At 37.2% G+C, this 20,848-nt stretch overlaps 1 protein-coding gene across 9 annotated transcripts in view; it reads right to left on the bottom strand.

Annotated features, from left to right (window-relative positions):
• Positions 1-20,848, bottom strand: part of LOC131437912 (protein phosphatase 1 regulatory subunit 16A-like) — a 233,103-nt gene that overhangs the window by 32,674 nt on the left and 179,581 nt on the right. For all 9 annotated transcript variants that reach the window (XM_058607576.1, XM_058607577.1, XM_058607580.1 and 6 more), the window contains 5 exons: positions 8,232-8,678; positions 8,042-8,167; positions 7,904-7,979; positions 7,723-7,843; positions 7,525-7,621 (listed from right to left, as the gene is read on the bottom strand). In XM_058607576.1, the coding sequence (XP_058463559.1) occupies positions 7,525-7,621; positions 7,723-7,843; positions 7,904-7,979; positions 8,042-8,167; positions 8,232-8,678 (867 nt within the window). The remainder of the gene's footprint in view (positions 1-7,524; positions 7,622-7,722; positions 7,844-7,903; positions 7,980-8,041; positions 8,168-8,231; positions 8,679-20,848) is intronic.

The raw sequence follows: 20,848 nt of genomic DNA, 5'->3' as shown, positions 1-20,848 counted from the left end.
TCTAATCAATCAAAAGAAAGCGGATGTGATTGCCTTGTTGTAGGAAAGGTGGATTATTTCTGCGAAGCAATTCGTGCCATGCCATTCTGCGAAGCAATTCAATTCATGCGGAATCAAAAATTACCCTCCGTCAGGTGAGTGTCAGTTCCGTTTTCTGCTACGCCTGGTACGCGCAAATTGTGAGTCAGGTCACTCGTACGTCACTTTGATTCACGACATGCGACATGATTCATTGTCCCGAATAAAGGAAGTTATGCGCAATTTGAAATATATCTTCAAAGATTTGTTTAAATTCCTAATTGGTTTATTCACAGGAAATTCGATTCATTAGCTGCATTGCACAGTCTACTTAAAGGCGTAAACTTACCTAACGATTGCGTAAAGGCTGCGAGTCAGCTAAAATTTTCGAACCTGTTCCTTCAACTCAAAGCTTTAAAACAAATGAATGGAGAAACTTTATACTATATTTCAATTGTAGCGAGCTGGTTTATTATTTGTTCAAGAGGCTCATTTTTTCGATCCGTACAATGCTTTCGATTTACTCGGCGTTACACCAGCTGTGTATTCGCTAGAAATGTGACATTCGAGCAAGTGGAGAATACTTCCAAATCTGATTTCCAAACAGAATGACGAAAAAATAAATAAATCAGTATAATAATAATGCCTGCAGCGTTGTCCTGAATGTCATACGACCAATAAAGGAACAGTACTTCTCAAACATCGAATAACGAAGCTAATATATGACTTCCATTTGGGTTTTAAGAAGGTGGATTATAATCAATTATTTTGTGCTGAGGGTATTCAACCGTGAAAATAAAAAATCAATAACGCTTAATTTGATAATTTTTTATATATTAATCGTATTCCAACGCAACTTGTGCGATCCCTTTTGCAAATTTAACCCAACACACAAATTGTTGTATTTTGAATATTCCGTATATTAGCATGTTCAGGAATACAGCCTTGTATAAATCAGAGATGTCCATCTCAAGCGAAACTTCTCCCCTCGCACTAACAACTTCAACGAGAGCTCTTCTCTTTTACATATATACACCACTATTGTAAAAAGTGTGCACGCATCATGAGTGCCAGTTTTTATTTTCTTTTACCTGTAGCACTGAATCGCAACAAAGTGCTAGAGCAGAGCATTCAAATTCTCTGAGGTGGATGCAGATACTTTCACAGACGTGTACACACCGGTGAGCACTCTGGTGTATGGTTAGCGTAGAAGAAGCAAAATAAAACAATTTATCGCTGAATTTTCGTTTTTCCTTGCAAGTTTTTCATAGCAAGACCAGATCTACTCTCTATTAATTGAAGTGTTCGCTCACCATCGCGCGCTAGTGATCACTTGGGTGTGTTTAAGCGAGAGCACGTGAGAGCGATTCATGCGAATAGAATGTGGTTCTCTCGCACCAGCTTCTTTCAACACAAGCACACACTCTAAAGTCTAATGGACATTGAGAAGAAGTGCGCTTTTCTTTTTGTGTGGAGCAAATTGGATGCATCCGCAGTGTAGAAATAAAGCTTACGCACTGGTGTATTACTCTAGTGAAATGCCATCACTGGTATTAATGTAATGTAAAACCTATCAAAAATCCCACAAACAAGTGTTTCCCAGAACAAAAATGCTTTCATGAATTTTGTTTAAACACACATATAACTTGTTTTAAATCCAGTCATAGTAACCGATTCGTCGAAGTGTCTCGCCACGATGCACTGTTTGCATCAAATGGACTTGTTCAGCACAGAAAAAAAATTCGTTCGTTTGCAATAATTAGAGTACTGAAATGTATTTATTCAGATATTCACTAAATTAAACACCGCAATAAAAACTATTCCAGTAACTCAAATTAAGCGCTACATATACGTCAATTGAGAACTGTTTGTCTTGGCTCGTGGGAATAAATATATAAGTGAATATTATAGAATGATAACCAAGGATGGCTTTTATCGTATCAAAGAACGCTCACTGGCAACTCTACAACGATTGAATCAGTGCCATCAAAGAGAGACGGATATCATCGCAACAACAAAAACCCGGCATGGCTCATTTAACATAGAATCGATACCAGTGCGAGAGCGAATGACATTTCTGAGAATCATAGGTAAGCACGCTGCTGTGGGGATCCTCTCTGAAGCAACAAACGGTCGCTTATTCCGATTCTATACAGGCAGTTGATAATTGCGATAGAATTATTTTACTATTGCCGCTTATTCTAACTATGTGCATATAACCTTTGTATAAGTTGTGTCTATGAAAATGTCTGTGAATGCTCCACACAAGGGTTTTGAAATTTCCAAACTAGATTTTTTTATGATAATTTTCGATGCAAGAAGTTTTTGTCTCTCTTATATAAGGAAGGATATACAATAACTGTGAAAACCGAATCTGTGAATTAAAATCTCATGCTGTAATTTAAAGCGATAAAGCGAAAAACGGACAAATTCTTTTAAATTTGGTTGAAAATCGATTCAACTTGTAGTTTATGCTAGTTGATGGCCAGATGAAACGATTTCGGCTATCTTGGTTCCCAGTTGTTGAAGTACCGGAAATAGTGGTCAAAAACTCCAAAACGGAACTTACTTCACTTTCTCTGAGACGCATGAAACTTAGTCTGAAATGAAAATGTTATGATCCCATAGGCTGGTATTGATTTCTTTTCCGGATCCGACTTCCGTTTCTGCGACTACAGAGTGAAATGTCTTTAAAATTTAAAATTGTCATTTGGAGCGGCAATTCAAAAAACAAACAAATTCTTCTAAATTAGTCCCAAAACTGATTTCAAATTGGACAAGTTATGCTATTTTTCATTTTTTTTTCAATTTCCTGACGATTTCCGCAGTAATATTCATGAAAACATGAGTAATAGAGAAAGGCATAATTACACAGGGATTAAAACAAAGTTTTTATTAATTAATACGTCACTTTTCTGCATCTCATTAACTTATATCTCCGGAACAGAAAATCGAAAACTTCAACCGCAAACCACACAGAAAATCATGCAATGTTTTATGACATTATGATATGAAATAAACATCACTTGAAGAAAATAAACTGCTTGGAAACCATCATCGATGCGGAAACTAATAGGGATACTTCGAGCAATTTCGCCGAAACTGTCAATTCGCCGAACCTTACAATGTTCAATGTGCAATAATATTCTATCAAAATTGATTCCACACAGTTCGAAGAAATCTTGTGATTTTACATATTATACAATGCCCATAAATGGAGGGTCGTATTTCACTCAAATTTATATTCATGAACATGTACAATTGTTCGATTTGAAAATTGCGTGGCTTGAAATCGAACGAAATAAAAAACAAAAGATTGACAGCAAAAGTGCGCGACTTGAACCGAGAAACATTAGATCATAAAGCACGTCAGTTAATTGACTGAACCACAGAAGCACATGGATGATAATTGATACATATAAACTCATACAGCGGCACTTAATAGCCGAGTGCAGATTACACTCGAAGCCTGTAAAATTCTGTACGAATGGAATATTGCATCATTTAACAAGTTAAGTAGTTATGAATTGAATCGATTGTAGAATTTTGTCACTGGTAAAATTCATAATTATTGGGTTCAATTTTCCAGATTGATTTATGATCCTCAGAATGAAATTTCCCGTTAGTTGACTTTATTAAGTATATATGTATATAATTTTATTTCGACTCGGTTTTAATTATTAGGTCTTTCGCCGAGGGCCGACTGAGTTAACTACTAAGCTGTCGGGGGACGGGTATAGCGTGATGGGTAAGTCGATGCCTTTCACGCAACCTGCCTGGGTTCGATTCCCAACCCCGCACATAGGGTCAGAAAGTTTTTCTGCCCCGAAGAGGTGAATGACATTAATGTTAAAGCCTCTATAATAGAAAAAAACTACTAAGCATGAAAGAAGTTGCTTTAGTGTATCTAACGGTAATTTTCTGCGGAGATTTTCTCATAACTGAACCAAGCGAAATAATTGCCCATCGTTTCGATCACTTTATGGGATCAGCTACCGAAAAATTTGGAAGTTCGTTTTGAAATACCCTCGCGCTTTACCTTGCGTTTTTGTCAATTTATTTTGTTTTGTAGAAGTAGGGTATCAGAATAAATTGGCTCATAACGGCACGTTCCCCATATTTTCGGGGATTTGTGCCTTGCCGTGACTTTTCATCATTTACCTGAATGATGGTGGGAAATAGAAGAGGATGGAAAATAAAGGAACGGGAGGAATTCGGAATGAAACACGCACACAACATAAATGTGTACAGAAACCAGTCGCAACTTACGAGACGTAGAAACCGCTTGCGAGAGTAATTAGAGCTCTTTTTCACATTGGGTTGAAAACCCAAGAATATCTCTGAGTTTCAGTTGCTTGAACATAGGTTCTTCAATGTAAAAATAACCAAAACCCCGATACCGTAGTTGAGATACTGCAGGGCAGTTACATATTAGGTGATATGAAGTCTCGTAATCGGATTCACAGAGATCACATGAAAATGATTCAGCAAGATGTATGGTAGCCATGTGATAATGAAGTTTACAGTGGCCAGTCAGAGCCCTCACCAGAACACCACAAAGGCTCTTCGAGAAATGTAAAAGATTCTTCGAAACTCCAGGGCATGGATTTTCTAAGAATAATTTTGTTTGACGACAAGTCTCAGAACTTCGTCAGTAGTTTGCATGCTCAGACGAAGCCCAAGACAGAGTTTTTTTTTTTGTTTTATCCAGCATTTGGAAATTGGTAGTGCTGGTTCAGGACCTACAAGGTCGTTTTCTGCTCCCACTCTGGCCAGTTCATCCGCCCATTCATTTCCAATTATGTTGGAATGACCAGGTACCCAGACTAGATTTACAGCATTGAAAATGCTAAGTTCTTCGATCTGAGTACGGCAATCGATTACAAGTTTTGAACGTGAGTCACCCGAGCTAAGCGCTTTAATTGAAGCCTGACTGTCGGAGCAAAAATCTATTATTTTACCAGATATGCCTTGCCGGAGGGTACACTGTACTCCACACATGATTGCAAAGATCTCAGCCTGTAAAACGGTGCAGTATCTACCAAGTGAGTACGATTGCTCCAACCCCAATTCACGACAGTAAACACCCGCACCAGCTCGGCCCTCCATCAGTGAACCATCAGTGTAATAGACTACGTGCTCTTGCTGTAGTGTTTCCATAAATCCAGACAGCCACAGGGCTCCCTATTTCATCTCAGCTCCTATTTCCATCTCATTCCTTCACCTCATAACCTTGAACAATAATCATATCTTTAAACGTACCTGAACAAAACTGTGGAACGTTTTAAAACATTTATTCTAGGTTTTGCCACACTTTCCAATGGAAAAAAACGATCGCTTTTTTCATTCAAAATAAACTCACTTTTTGATTTAGGAACCACTTTCGTCTGAAGTTTTACAATTCATCATGTTTCTGAATATTTACTAATCGATTCGTCTCAAAACATGATCACTATTTCATTACATAATTACATTACTATTCAATGTTAGATGACTTTATAGTTAGTAATGTTCACTTTCCACTTGTTTATTCAACGATTAAAGACTTCTGAAATTACCTGATGAGCAATAAAAGCAATAAAAGCAATGAAAAATATGAGATGAACATTTGCACTTAGTTCACTTGATTGCGCTTTGTTTTCATCTCATTTCGTATCGCAAGGTTGCCAAGTTTTCTCATAATGTTAAATAAAAAAAATTATTTTTTCTTCTTTAAATTATCATCAACAAGTATTTTTTGGTATCCGTGACATTAGTTTAATTATATCATTGATATTTATATATAAATAAAACTGTTTCGGATTCTAATATTACCAAATAGAGCGTGTTAAATACAAATCAAATAACAATTGTGGCAAATCTAGTAGCGCTGGTTTCTTTCCGCTATACGTCACCATAACACTGTTAAATGTGTGTTTCATCGGCTGTGCACAGAGATGCCAGATATTTCCATAGAAAATATGTATCTGCTCTATCTGTTTTCACTAATAAAATGAAACAAATTCAAATTCAAATTGGTTTTAAATTTTAATATAAATGTTTATCAGTGTTCATCATCAAACATTTGCACAAAAGATTTCCATTTTAACATGTGATTTGTCCGTTGATTATTAAACTTTTAAAGAAGTACTGCAATCAAATACTAATAGATACTCAGAGAGAAAAGTCTAACATTTTACTTCTCACTTTTTATGAACCTTTACTGTATTAAATTTAGAAAATCTGTAATCTGATTTAACGAACGCGAACGCAAAAATCTATACAATACAGATAAATCTGTATGAATTTATCTGTATTGTATTGTTTTTTTTAAGTTCTCCAAATTAACTGCAGAGTAAAATTTTAAATTTGAAAACGATCCAAAAAAATGATTCCAAACTGTTTTTTTTAATATCGTGTGTTGTGTCATAGTTGGCATAAGGCTCTTTTAAAAGAAAATTCTGACATTTTGTACCTGAGAGTATAATCGTGCAATATTTTGGTTTTGATTGCTGTCGCCATTGCTAATCTATGGGATGAATAAAGGACCAACGATAGGTTGAATACAAGCCTTTGAGATGAAATTAGGAGCACAGTAGTGAACATATCAGAAGTGTTTTTAGCTGATTTTTTAATTATTCTTTTAATTTCCAAGAAATGTGAATCAATTCCCAATGTGGAGCAAGGCGAATTAAGCAGAAATATGAAAAAATCGTAGTGATTTTGATGGCTAAATCGGATTTTTAAGGTAACGTCTTTACAAATGAGATGAAATAGGGAGTCCTTACCCTATTATATTTTTGACACTAGTCTTTTGTTTCGGTGCGTCGTTATAATCGTTCAAAATTTTCAATCACACGAGAGGTATCTCTTACAGGTATCTACATAGAAAAAAAAATTCGTGGTATTTTATAGTCTACTATATTCTTCGTTTTCATTCGTTAACATTTTTTACACTACAATACATACGCTATAGCACTAATTATATTCGCTAGAATTCGGATGTAATTGGAGCACATACGTCTGACTTACACCGGTGTGAAACGCAATAAAGGTTGCGAAACTTGTATTTCAATTTGTCGAACAACTTAACATTCATCGTTAGTGCCAAGACTAGAAAAGTTAACACGAACTTTATGGGTTGATCAAATACCCAGTCAGGAAAGAAACATTAATCACAACATGCTAGTTCCAATTCCCACAGAGCATCATTGTAGGAAGGGAATAAATTTGTTTCACTAGGGTAGGGAATCATTTCACGATTGTCCAACTCAGTAAGCGCGACAACTTTCGACTCCAAACTAATGAGAACCACACAAAGCCGGCATCAAACAGAACCACGAAAGTTTTATTAGATAATTCAGAGCGACCTGTGCTGGTGTTCTGAATTTACATTCCCGTTCTGGTACACAGAAATTTTCACTGTATATCTGCATGTTGTGATTGTCGTCATATATTCAGCATGTAAAAGTTTAATTGCAAATTTTCGAGAAAGTAATTAACAAATAAATAATACGGTGTACTTACCTCTTGTGCTTGTAATCGAAACCGGGCTTCTTCGACGGCATCCTTTTTCGTGGTGAGACCCTTGTCTCGCAGCGAAGTCCGCCGTACAGATTGAGCCCTACGAGAAACGTACAATGGGTTGCGGTTATTGTCCTAAACCAACACTAAGCTAATGCATATTTAAACCCACGCATTCGCGAGGTGGTATCGGACACTTACCTCGTGTTGTTACTCTGGGATCGCCGAACCCGTTTACGTTGGGCTTCCGCCAGTCGTTTGCTTTCTTGTTCCGACTTGAGCTGCTCTATTCGTTCCCGAATCTCCGGATCTTCACAGATATCTACGATGAACAAAACTGTATTAAATAATCCTGTTCGAAGAGGAGGCATTGTCTAGTTACCGGAAGGCGTTTCGTCATTTTTGTTTTTGGCATTTAGATCAGCACCACTTTGCGCTAACATTTCAAGTACTTCCAACTGAAAAAATATAACAAAACGATAGATTGTGAGCTTTCGCTGAGGTGAAATTGGTTACTAACGTGACCCCAACAAGCAGCTGCATGTACCGGTGTCCAGAGATCGTGGTCCACCGCATCCGTCGATACGTGCTGCTCTAATAGGAACTCAACCGCTCTAGTGTATCCATTGGCGGACGCTATATGTAGCTGGAAGTAGAAGTATATAGGTTCAATTTAGAAAGGCAAGTTTTAACAATTTTAGGATCTTTACCGGCGTCGCACCATGACTGTCAGGTACTTCGAGATCTCCACCCTTTTCGGCGAGATCCTGCAGATCGCGAAGCATCTGTGTTTCAGTTGCCGCTCGCGTTTCGTCGATTAGTTCCTGCGTTACACCCCGTTTCGACATTTCCGCCTCGATGTAGTCCAGCGCTTCCTCGTCGTCACAAATGTCGTACGGCATGTTGCCGTCGGCATTCACCGACAACAGATTGGCACCTCGACCGATGAGGATCTTGACCAGATTCAGGTGTCCACAGGTGGCGGCTGCATGCAGCGGCGTCCACCGTTCGCTGTCCTGAGCATTAACATTGGCACCATAATCCAGCAGCAGATTGAGCATTTCGGCGTTATCGTCGATACAGCACTGATGCAGTGCCGTCAGTCCGTCCATGTTGGTCGCATCCGGCGTGACACCTTTCTGGAGCAACTTGGCCACCTGGTTTTGGGAGAAAGGAGGTTCACAGTTGTATAACAAATATGTACATGCATCAACTCTGTACTTTTAGATATATGTTTCATTAAATTTTCAGTTACGTTAAACAAAGCTTCTAGTTCGAGAAGATAGAAGAAATTTATTGAATTTTTATACAATGCAGGAAAATCGCATTTGTCACTGATTCTCAGTGCGGTAAAATTTCATTTTCAATCGAATAATATAAGATGAAAATGAAATTTATGGCCACTGACCGTCAGCATATCCCTACTAATTCATTTGACTTATGCTGCCAATTCCAAGTGAAGCTCCCAGCATTCATCGTCAGTTGAATAATCGTACCTAGTCATTCGAAGTTTTGCTTGCTCAGTTTCAAGTGCCAAGTAGTCTAGCTGCTTCATAGTCTTCGCTCTTGGTAGTAAGCAATTTCGATCGAATAGAATTATAAATGGAGTAAAGTGTTAAAAATGAAAACTTAAGGAGGAAACAATTAATTAATGTGTATTCTGGGATTGATATTTCAGCTATCTGATTAGTCTTTCATCTATTATCTTGAACCAATTCGAATGTTTACATGAACCTCATTTGAAGGCCGCTCTCACACTATTGAAAGAGATATTTTGTTACTTCAAGAGATCAACTGACGGTGGTTAAACTAAGCTTCGATTGAAGAGAAACGAGTATTGACTGAATGCTGCCCGTTCGGGCCGTCAGCAAACATTGTGTGTGTCAGAGAGTGAAGTTTACTGCATTAGAGAGATCGTCAATGTGTTCCACATTCAGTTTCAATTGAATTGAATGAAGTTTTACAGCACTGCTGATTCTACAATTGTATATACAGAAACTGAAATAAATAAATGGTACTACGGGCATAAATAAGTTCGTACTCCTTTTTTGCGAAATTTGAAACTTGATTGACAAAAATGCTTGCAAATTCAATGTTCAAAGTATTGTCCATCACATACTATTACTTTTTGCCATGTTTCCGGTATTTCGTGGATACCCTTTTAAAATAATTGAAGAATATCCAGCGGATTCGACAGGACTTTCCATTTGTGTGTTTCTAAGTATGTTCCTACCGATTGTGCAATCTGTCGGCGAGCATTGCCTCATTGCAAAGTTACTTTGTCGTGTTTATCGGTGTTTTGAGACTTATTTTTTTGCAATGCTAGGCTCGGCAGTAGCTCATAGTACAGCACACCCAGCTGGTTCCATAAACAGAGCAAAACCTTCAGGTCATGAATATTCTGAATGGCCGTCGATGATGATGCATGGCTGTGGTATCCATATGTTGCTCAACGTTTTCGATTGCCGTTTTCATAATCAGTAAAAATTCGTTGCGAAAAACCTTTTCTTTTGTGCCATTGGAATATTGAAGAAACGGCGTTCGACGCCCCTTTGCTTCAACTCATACGACACCCAATTTCCTTTCGGATCATTTCCATTGTTTCTTAATATTGTCAAATGGCTGACTGAGTAACTCCGAGTGATTTTTCAAGCTCTTCTTGCGTTTGTGACGATTCTTTATCAAGCAGTCTCTACAATTCTTTAGGTGCAAACATTAGTGGCGCTCAACTAGTTCTTTGTGTTCAAAATAGAAATTGTCACTTCTAAACGCTTGGAAAGTACTCCCGACACATTTACTTAGTTAGAGCATGCTTACAATACACTTCTACCAAAATATGATGACTTTTGGAAGCTGTTTCTTTTATATTGGAATAATGAAGAAGAACACTTTATTCATTTCCGTCTATTTTCACACCCTATTATGGTACCCACAGTAAATTTTAATAAGTACCCGCTGTACCTCGAGAACGGCTGCATATAACAACATTTTGTTTATCACTTTTTTTTTCAATTAAAATTTTATTAAAATGGGATCGAAAAATATTTTAAAAACATATTTCAACAATTTTCAAAATACCACCGAATTTTAAAAGAGCTTAACTTTTTTATCCATCATTTCTCTATCTTGACCTGGACTGCAATAAACTTTTTTTTTAGTATCAGCTGAAACATATTATAAAATAAAAACTATGAACAATATTTTTTTATGAGATGACCGTTTTTTAGGTTTCGTTTTCGAAACAAAATAAAAATATTACGGTTTTTCGAACGGTAGTATTTAGCAAAATTTCGATTAGTACCAGAGTTTGAAGTTGAAGAATTGAAGGAATTGATTGATTTATTCTAAAATATCCACTCATTTAAAAAAAAGTTGTTCTTTCATTCTTCATTTTCACCTAGAATGCAAGACTTCTTTAATTATCAGTTTCAACATATTGAAAATTCTAAATACATTTTTTGAGATAATCAATTTTCAGGATTGTTTAAAAAAAGAATTAATTATTATTATTTTTATCAACATTAACGTTTTCTCAGTGGTTTAATCACTGAGCCGACGCAAATTCACTTTATTTGAGTATCGACATTTAGATTAATTTGCCGAATACATCAAGCGAATTCGGTATTCAATTAAAATAAGCTTTGCTTCTGCTAAGCAGTTTAAATAAAACTGCTAGGTGGGAATGGGAGTTTAAATTAAACTGCTAAGGCACTGATGACTCAAAAGCGAGAGGCAATGCTGAGATTTTTTTTCTCAAAATCAAACACATTTATTCTTTGAATCGTTAGTAGCAAGCTCAATCTCCTCTAGTATCAATTAAGGCCTGACACCATGAAACGTAGTTTTCGGCATTTTTTATGAAAGATTTTTTCAAATTTCCGATTCTATCAATTCAAATTATAAAACTTACGATTACAAATTAAAATTTTCAATACAGCCTTCACTGATTCAATTGAATTTGCATCTAACAACCTCATTTTCCCCTGTAATTTATTGCCATGCTCTCTTGAAAGATGCAGCTCTCATTTTTTTCTAATATGTTATACCATAATTTGTCTACTGGTAACAAAATCTTTCGATATATTTTGTTCATTTTAATGGCATTCAAATTTCCAAAACCCTTTTGGAAGATGCGTTCCTTAACAGGGACTTTGACAAGTCTGTTACATAACCAGTCCAATGAGTGCAGGTTGTCCAAGCGAGTTTTATGCTCGAAAAGAATATACCATGCTTAAAAATGAGGTTTGCACTTAAAATTAGTGCCTACGCATCGTTTCGTATGATATGCCGTCACCTTTTCTTCAATTTTACTAAACTTTCACGAAGAGTCAAAGCTAGAATTTTCAAAAAATCTGCAAGAATCTCTTGTTGTCTTTCTAAATTTGCTTACATTTTCGTGATTAGGAAAACTACATTATCGATCTTGTTATATTGATTCAAACACTTGTTTACGAACTGCTACAAATTCCCATGTATTTCGCAGTAAGTGCTTGCGTTCATTTGGGTCATTGTCAAAAAATGGCTCCAAAGCACCAGGCTTGAGCAGCACCACTCGATGATCGACCGAATTCGACTAACAGATTTCTTCCATAAAGCATAAAGGTAACTAAGATACCCTTTATATCTTAGCAACAGCTAGGATACCCATTATATCTTAACAGAACACAACGATTCAATGTCTACATTCAATATTACTAATGCTCTTGCGTAACAAAGTGTGTAGACAAGAGCAACGATCCTTCGGGGAAATGATAAAGTTATCATAGCGTGAATGAGCTTGTTTTACAATACCCAACAATTTATAAATCCCCGCAAAATTATGTTTTCAGCTCGTGCCAAATCCGATTCATAAACCACACATCCAATTTATTTGCAATAAGTGTGGGTATCCACTTCCACATCCACAGAGCACTTCCTGCAGCCGAAGTATGTAAATGGAAAAATACAACTTTAGGAAGCTTAATTGCATTTGCGTTGGGCAGATAAGAGACTGCCAGCATTCCAGTCTGTTTCAATGCTACGTTAAAATAAGGTAAATTCGATATTTTTTGCTATGTGCTTTGAATACATCCTCCATTGCCACAGTACTCACAGTAATCTATTTGAAACACATTTCAATTCGAATTTAGTTGAGACTTTTAAAAAATCGATATTTGTATCCTGGGTTCCAACGAATGGCTGTCGTATGGCACTGAGAAAATTATCTTTAACTGGCTCTTCCCTTCGATTTGTTAGAAATCAATGCGCAATTTTCCATATACTGCTGGAAAATCAAGTCCATCGAAATAACATATGCCATTTTTTATTCAATAGTATAATATATTTTTAGGCACACTGCTTAAGCTCTAAGATGCCAAAGGTATTTTCCAATCTTAATTACCGACTAATTTAAAACTAGAATAGTATCATTAGACTATGTCATCTCGGATTCTCGAAAATTCAGCTTTCAGCTGGCGATTGGCGGTGGTCGATGAATTGAATATTGCATGAGTCTTACAGTTGGCATTGGTAAATATCTATGCTGGCCGCACCCTTCGGTCCGTGTGGGTCCGCGGAAAACACTCCCAGGCTACATGGTCCGCATGCTGGTTTTCGACTGGAGCGGTCTTTCGTGGGCGGTGATGGTGATGTTACGGAAGAGAATGAAAAAAAAGTAAATATTGTGGAAACGGGGTAAAAAGGGGATGTGGGAACAAAATGTCTGAAAACGACAGAGATCTAATTAGTTGCCATCGAGAGGGTGAAGAGACAGGGAAGGGGGAACGAAAAAGTTAGTGACAAAAAAAATATCTTGTTAGTTCCAATGAAGATGGTGGACAGGGACGGGGATCGAGATAATCGGGCGGATGTTAGTGTCGAACCTGTAGGTGGAGATTATACTTTCTGAGCGAGACATAACAGATTACACTTGTATATTAATGTGTTTGAGGTAATGGCATATGAGAAGCATATAAGAGAAACGTGAGTGACAAAAAAAAATATCTTGTTAGTTCCAATGAAGATGGTGGACAGGGACGGTAATTAATCGTAATTAATGGGAAAGCTAGATTAGATTACCCGGGTCTGCGGTTCAATGCATGTGGCGCTGTTCTTACAAGCCAGTAACCGTATGTTCGAGCCCCGATCTGGAAGGATTCTTAGTGTGAAGAGGATCGTAGTACTAGACAAGCAATGATTCTGTACGCTATGAATCGGCCTCGAAGTCTGTTGAAACAGAAAGGCCAAATTTCACAAAAGGAATGCAATGCCAAGACGTTGCTAGATGAGAAAAGGCTGTGTGGTGAGTTCAAAGCTTTGGTTAAATGGTTTTCGACTTACAGTCTGTGTCACAAAGATGAGTACACGATTTTCTTTAAACACCAAATATATCAATTTAGTTTATTTAATTAGGAGGAATTACGAAAAACATGTGCATTAAATCGTGCACTAGTCTTTCCATGAGTTTGGACTTTAGGAGTGCACTGCGGTAAATGTTGTCATTAAAATATCAATACCATTGTGTGAGCATGACTTTCAAACATTGACATTGACTGTGTTTTACGGTACATTGAAAGCAAAGAGCAACCACTGGTGGATCAAATAATCTAGTATTTTTATGCGACTTTTTGTGATTTTTCAAAGTTATTATTTTCCTTATTTGTTTTAGAAATACACGAATCGTCGAGATCAAGTGTTATCTGAAAAAATATTCTTAAATCTTCTCTGGGACTTTCTGATATTTTTCGAAAATTCCGAAATCGGATTTTTTTTGTCAAAAATTTCAGAAATGCATGAAATGTCGAGATCTGATGTAAGTCCCAGAAATCGATTTTTTTCTATAATTTCCAAATCCCGAAGCTGCATGCATTGCTAAGACATTGGCTATAGCTAATTGTTTTCCTTAGTTCTACGATTTTTCTATGCAAACTTTCAAAGTTATGCGAATGTTTGAATTTATGCGGTTTTTTAAGCAGTATGTAACTCACGCTTGAAAATAGACTTCAGGAAACAGTTGCTGCATCGAGAAAATCAACTTTGGCTCAGTTGCACCAACACATCGATTAATCAGGTATACAAGCACACTGCCATCGGGGAAGCCTGATAGACCACAACAGATTATAGTTGGATGGACATGTATTAAGAATGGCGGATAGTAAGCTAGACATATATCAAGTATGCCAGAAGAGAGGATGCCCTATGTAATGCTCAACATGGAAGAGATTACCCTCGCACTCACTGGGTGTGTGCAATCGAGAGGATATGTACAGATAGACTAAAGAATAGCGTCCCAAGATTGAATGTCTTGGAAATCTACAATTCGTTCAGTCATGTTTCATCATTAGATTAGAGTTAGTTCACATAGGTATACAAAAGACACACACACACACACACACACATATATATATATATATATATATATATATATATATATATATATATATATATATATATATATATATATATATATATATATATATATATATATATATATATATATATATATATATATATATATATATAAATGTATAGTGCGAACGTTGAAAAAATACCAGTCAAAACTTCATAGCTTTCTGATGTTTTTTTTATTTAATAATATAACTTTAAAGGCGCACATTTGGCCGAGGGAATTTTCTAATTTTAAATAACTATTTACTAAAACCAGTATAATTTCAACTATTGTGGTGATGCCGCAATGGGGTAACGGTGATCTAGTCTGGGGAATCTTGCCTCCAGATGGTAGTTGATAATGGTTGGTGGGTTGGAACGATTTTGATGTTTGGTCCAGACGTTACATTGATTTAAGTGATGCCAGTTTCGAAATTATCAAAACAATGAATTCGAAACAATAAACAAATGTTGATTTAACATTGCTTTTTGATGACACAGTGCAAGCTTATCAATGGCTTGAAAAGTGCTACGGGGACTTGGCTTCATCAAAAACAACCATTTGTCGGTGCTACGCCGAGTTTAAACGTGCTCGAACTGACACTAAAGATGCTGGCAGCGTTCAGGTGGCTACCAGGGATGCCAGGTTCACAGATTATCCTGTGTTTCACAGATTTTCAACTTTCCGCACAGATTTTCACAGATTTCTGAAAATGATCACAGATTTTCACAGATTCTGAAATAAATCGCAGATTTTTGAAAGCGAGCACCAAAAGTACAGAGGCGATTGAGTGAAACGGTACAGAGCGTGTTGGTAGTGAGACCTTTGTTTTTTTTTGCTCATCAAATTGATTCCGATCTGCTACTATGGTACGGGAAACATGCACAGATTTTCACAGACAGGTTTTTAGCTTGATCACAGATTTTTGAAAAAATGACCTGGCATCCCTGGTGGCTACATAAGATTGAGTGTTCTGGAAAATTACGATTCGTTCAGTCATGTACCGAAGCACCATGGATACAAAAACAGACACACACAAAGATACTTGCAGATCAATAAGAACCGAGTGGAGCGAGTGGCTTAATTGCATTGTCTTCTATATAAGAAAGGCAACAACAGAATACAGATTAATCTAGTTAAAAGAGCACTAATAGCAAATCTGAGAAATGAACCTAACCAATCATACACAGTGTACATGTACGAAGCTTTTGAAGTATGATTCCTTACAACTTCAGGGTTGCTCAACACAGATAAATGCAAATATTTTGTAATACATACTTTAAAACTCTGTTTAAGAAATAGTAGCAAAATTCAAACAAAACTTTAACGCTGATTTTTTCGGGCAGGCATGTTGCCGGTGATAGCAATTCTAAGAAATTTACTTATTATGTAAGGAATTGTAACTCAAGCTTAACAATCGATTTTCCTTCCTGATTTTGCTTATTTTGGACTTGGAGCACAGATTTCTACAACTAAGATAAAATCCACCTTCAACAAACATTTTCCATTTTAAGAAGGACGTAAAATTATTATCCCGTTCTCCACAGAAGTCTTGTATTCAAGCAAACTAGCAAAGGTGTGATTTCTTTCCAATATTTTTATTTCAACATTTTTAAATCAAAACCTTCGTCGTTTTTCAATACTATTGTTTGTCTATTGACACCAACATCGCTGTCGATTCTATTCTCTACAAAATGTTCGCGCAAATTATATAACCATTTTCAAGATTGATTTAGACGACGACGTCGACGATAATGATGATGATGATGATGACCAAACTATTGACCATTCACTATAGAACTTCCTTGGGTTAAAAACTTTTCCTCTACCAAACAACCGAACAATTTTAAAACTTTCACAGTACATGGAAGGAAGAAAACTAAAAAAAATAGTTTCAAAAAGTTGAAATTGATTGAAACTGTAAGCAGCATGCCAGCGTTCCTTCCACGGCATCCCATCAGAACTTTGGCTGATGGTCGGCTGACCCATTTCCCATCCGTTGGCAGGAAAACAATAAGAATATCTTCGGACGAGCAGAAGCTCCCGCCCGTCGCTATTTTACGATAGCATTAAATTTTACGATAGCATTCGATTCGGTTCACTTCAATGCGACCCATCGTGCTCTCATTGCTGCTGCAGTTCACCTCACGAAAAAAGAAATTCGTTGTCGGTTCCAATATGGGTCGCATAGTTTCCCATTACGTAATAGATAGGTACGTACGACTAACTGGTAACTGCTTCTTCGGTTCCTGCAGTACTAGAATTCGACGGCTGGTATAAAAGAAGATCGCTCATAAAAAGAGAAGAATTTACGCTCGCGTCAAAACAAACAACTCAATCAGGACCGTTTTACGGTGCACGGCAGGTGCTCTCCCGGTTTTGTTTATAATCGAAAAGTTCTTGTTTGGACAGTGCGGGTGGTGGTTTATCTTCTTTTAGCACGCAACTCTTACTGTAAAGCACTCTGAGAAAAGTGAGTGAGATCCACTTTTGAGCATACGACTATTTTCTCCCTTCTTTAATCGAAAACCGGGAACCAGGATAGGTTTGTTTAGTTGCCTGCTGATAATGGCTATCGATTTGTGGACTTTTGAGACAAGTTTAGATTTTTTGGCATATTTTGTTTCACCGGTTTAAGTGACGGTGTACAATATTTAACACACTTTACCCTATAACTCCGGAACTGGAAGTCGGATCCAGATGAAATTCAGGAATTCCGTATGGCACCGTGAGACCTTTCAGTTGAATCTAAGTTTGTAGAAATCGGTCAAACTATCGTTGAGAAAAGTGAGTGAGATCCATTTTGGATTATATGATCACTAATTTCGGTGCTTCCGGAACCGGAGACCGGAACCAGGATAGCCGAAATCGGTTTGTTTAGTTGCCTGCTGATAATGGCTATCGATTTGTGGAGTTTTGAGTCCAGTTTAGAAAACTTTTTGCGGTGTTTGTTTCGCCGGTTTAAGTGACGGTGTACAATATTTAACACACTTTACCGTATAACTCCGGAACCGGAAGTCGCATCCGGATGATATTCAGGACATCCGTATGGCACCGTGAAACCTTTTATTCGAATCTAAGTTTATAAAAATTGGATGAGCGGTCTCTGAGAAAATCGATTGCACGTTTTTAGTTCATTTTGCACATTTTACCCCATAACACTCGAACCGGAGATCGGAGCCAGATGAAATTCATGATGAAATCCTATGAGACTACAAGGCCTTCAATTTAAATCTTAGTTTAAGTAAATCGGTTGAGTGGTCTCTGGGAAAATCGAGTGCATTTTTTCTTCTTTTTTTGCACATTTTTCCGTTATTTCCGAACAGGAAGTCTGATACGGGTAAAATTCAATAGCACAATGGGACCAAGAGACCTTTCATTTGAATCTAAGTTTGTGAGTTCGGTCCAGCCCGAGAGAGAAAGAGAGAGAGAGAGCACTGGTCTTACAAGCTAGTTGTTGTATGTTCGAGCCCTGACCTGGAAGGATTCTTAGAGTCAGTAGGATCGTAGCACCAGCCATGCAATGGTTCTGTACACTCTGAATGGGCTGCGAAGTCTGTTGAAACAGAAGTTCGAATTCCACTACAAGAATAATACCAAGGCTTTGCTTCTGAATGTTTCTTTTTCATAAACGTCATACGAATTTGAAAATGATGGCGTCATCTGTATGTCAGTCAAACGAGTTTTGTGTTACTTTCATTTTTTTTCGAACCTGTACGGTTACCTTTTGAATATTTCTGTTACTTTTATTATGTTCCCTCCAGTGTAGCATGTTTATGTACTTTTATGCTTGATAATTAGAAAATTTTACGTCTCCTTTTTCGTTATTCTTGATTTTTCTAAGTATTTTATTAGATAATGCACAGGTACTATGAGGAAATCAATGCACAAAAATCCAACGATTCCTGGCTTCAGAGTAGAGAACTAATGCTCTATGCAAAATAATTCATGTATTTACAACTCATGCTACAGTTGGTATTATATGGTTGATAAAGAATACCGATACAGAAGAGGGAATTTATATAATGAACAAATCATTATCCAGAATGCGGCCAACATAGATAATTACCAACGCCATCTGGAAGACTCTCATGCTAAATTCAATTCATCGGCCACTACCGATCGCCAGCTGAAAGCTGAATTTTCAAGAACCCGCGACCCCGATACGCCATTACCTAATGATTTTATTCTAGTTTAAATTAGTGGTTAATTAAGATTAAAAATACCCTTGGCATCTTAGAGCTTAAGCAGTGTGCCTAAAAATTATACTACAAAGACTGTCCCAGAAAGTATGGACGCAACCAAAAACCGCTGCCATTTCGCAATGGTTCATAATCTGTCAATTTTTATGGCTGCGTCCTGTTGTTTACACCCTTCTCTAACCACTTGTGCATTTGTTTGTTCGTTTTCATTAGTTTGTTTCGAAATGCGTGGACTTTAAGCAGAACAACGTCGAAAAATTGTGTACAAATGGTGCACAGAACGCGAACTGTCACTGAGAAAGACAGAAAAAATCGAATGAGTATGAAAAAGCCGTGCGAAATGCAATTAGGAAGTTCGGCGAGGATAACACCTTTGAGGATAAACCGAAAACGTGTCGAAAAAATGGTCCTCCTAACCTCCAGTTGGATAAACGTATACTGAAAGCGTTGGAACAAAATAAGGAGGTTTCAGTTCGGGTTGTGGCTAAAAAAGTGGACACTTCAAAGTCAAATGTTCTTCGTGCTAAAGAACGTTTGAATCTTCGAACCTATAAGAAGCAGAAACAACCAAAACGTAGTCCGAAACAAGAAGCATCGATTAGGCCGAGGGTTCGAAAGCTGTACAATGCGATTCTTGCTGGAAATTTGAACTGCATAACCATGGACGACGAAACCTACGTGAAACTCGATTACAAATCCTTGCCGGTACCACAATATTATACGGTGCAAGAAGGACAAGTGTTAAACCAGTCCGAGACATCGATTGAAGTCGAAAAATTTGGTAAGAAAGCTATGGTCTGGCAAGCAAATTGTAGCTGCGGTAAGATTTCGAAACCCTTCATCACCACTGCTTCAATGAACAGCGAAATACATCAAGGAATGTTTACAAAAACGACTTCTACCCATTATTCGAAGCCACAAGGATCCTGGTGTCTTCTGGCCAGATCTTGCTTCTTGCCACTACTCGAAATCAACGGTAGAATGGTGTACTACCAAAAATGTCACTTTCGTCCCAAAAGACATGAATTCACCAAATTGCCCACAACTTCGACCAATTGAGGAATTTTTGGCATTAACGAAGGCACATATTAGGAAACATGTCTCGGCAGCCGAAACCATTCAACAGTTCGAAAAAGATTGGAAAAAGTGTCAAAACTTGTCGCCAAGAAGTATGTACGGAATTTAATGAGGAACGTTCGCAAGAAGGTGCGCCAGCTAGTTTACAATGGCTAAGTAGTAAATGTTGAGAATACTATTCTGTTGTTGTAGTGTAATATTATCAGTATACCGAATGAAATTTGAATATCTAACACTTGTGAATTATTTACAGTGAAATCAAAGTGCGTCCATACTTTCTGGGACAGTCTTTATTATTGAATAAAAAAAACATTATCCAACAAAATTAACAAACAAAGACATACAATCTGTTATGGGATTTCAAGCCTGCTAATAATCACAACTTACTATAAACGAGCTACTTCCGAGACCTTCTATCGATTCTTCAGTTGCTTGTCGGTACTACCACAGTATAACTTCATTATGCAGAAATGATAGAAAATCCGATATTTTATTGCTTTGTGTATGTTTTCAAAGGATACCAATAGAAAGTAATGAAGAGACCGATTTACAACCGCCTCACTTTCTGCACTGTCTTACACACCCGCGCTACTCTACAGATTCCGCTAGTTATCGAATACTGGGAAGTAAACCGCTTGATGATGGTCAAACAACTCCTCCCCAACGATTATCAACAAACACC

This window comes from Malaya genurostris, chromosome 3 (assembly GCF_030247185.1).
Source record: "Malaya genurostris strain Urasoe2022 chromosome 3, Malgen_1.1, whole genome shotgun sequence".
Lineage (NCBI taxonomy): Eukaryota > Metazoa > Arthropoda > Insecta > Diptera > Culicidae > Malaya > Malaya genurostris.
Note: the sequence above shows the minus strand (reverse complement) of the source record. Positions and strands in the feature narration are given on the sequence as shown.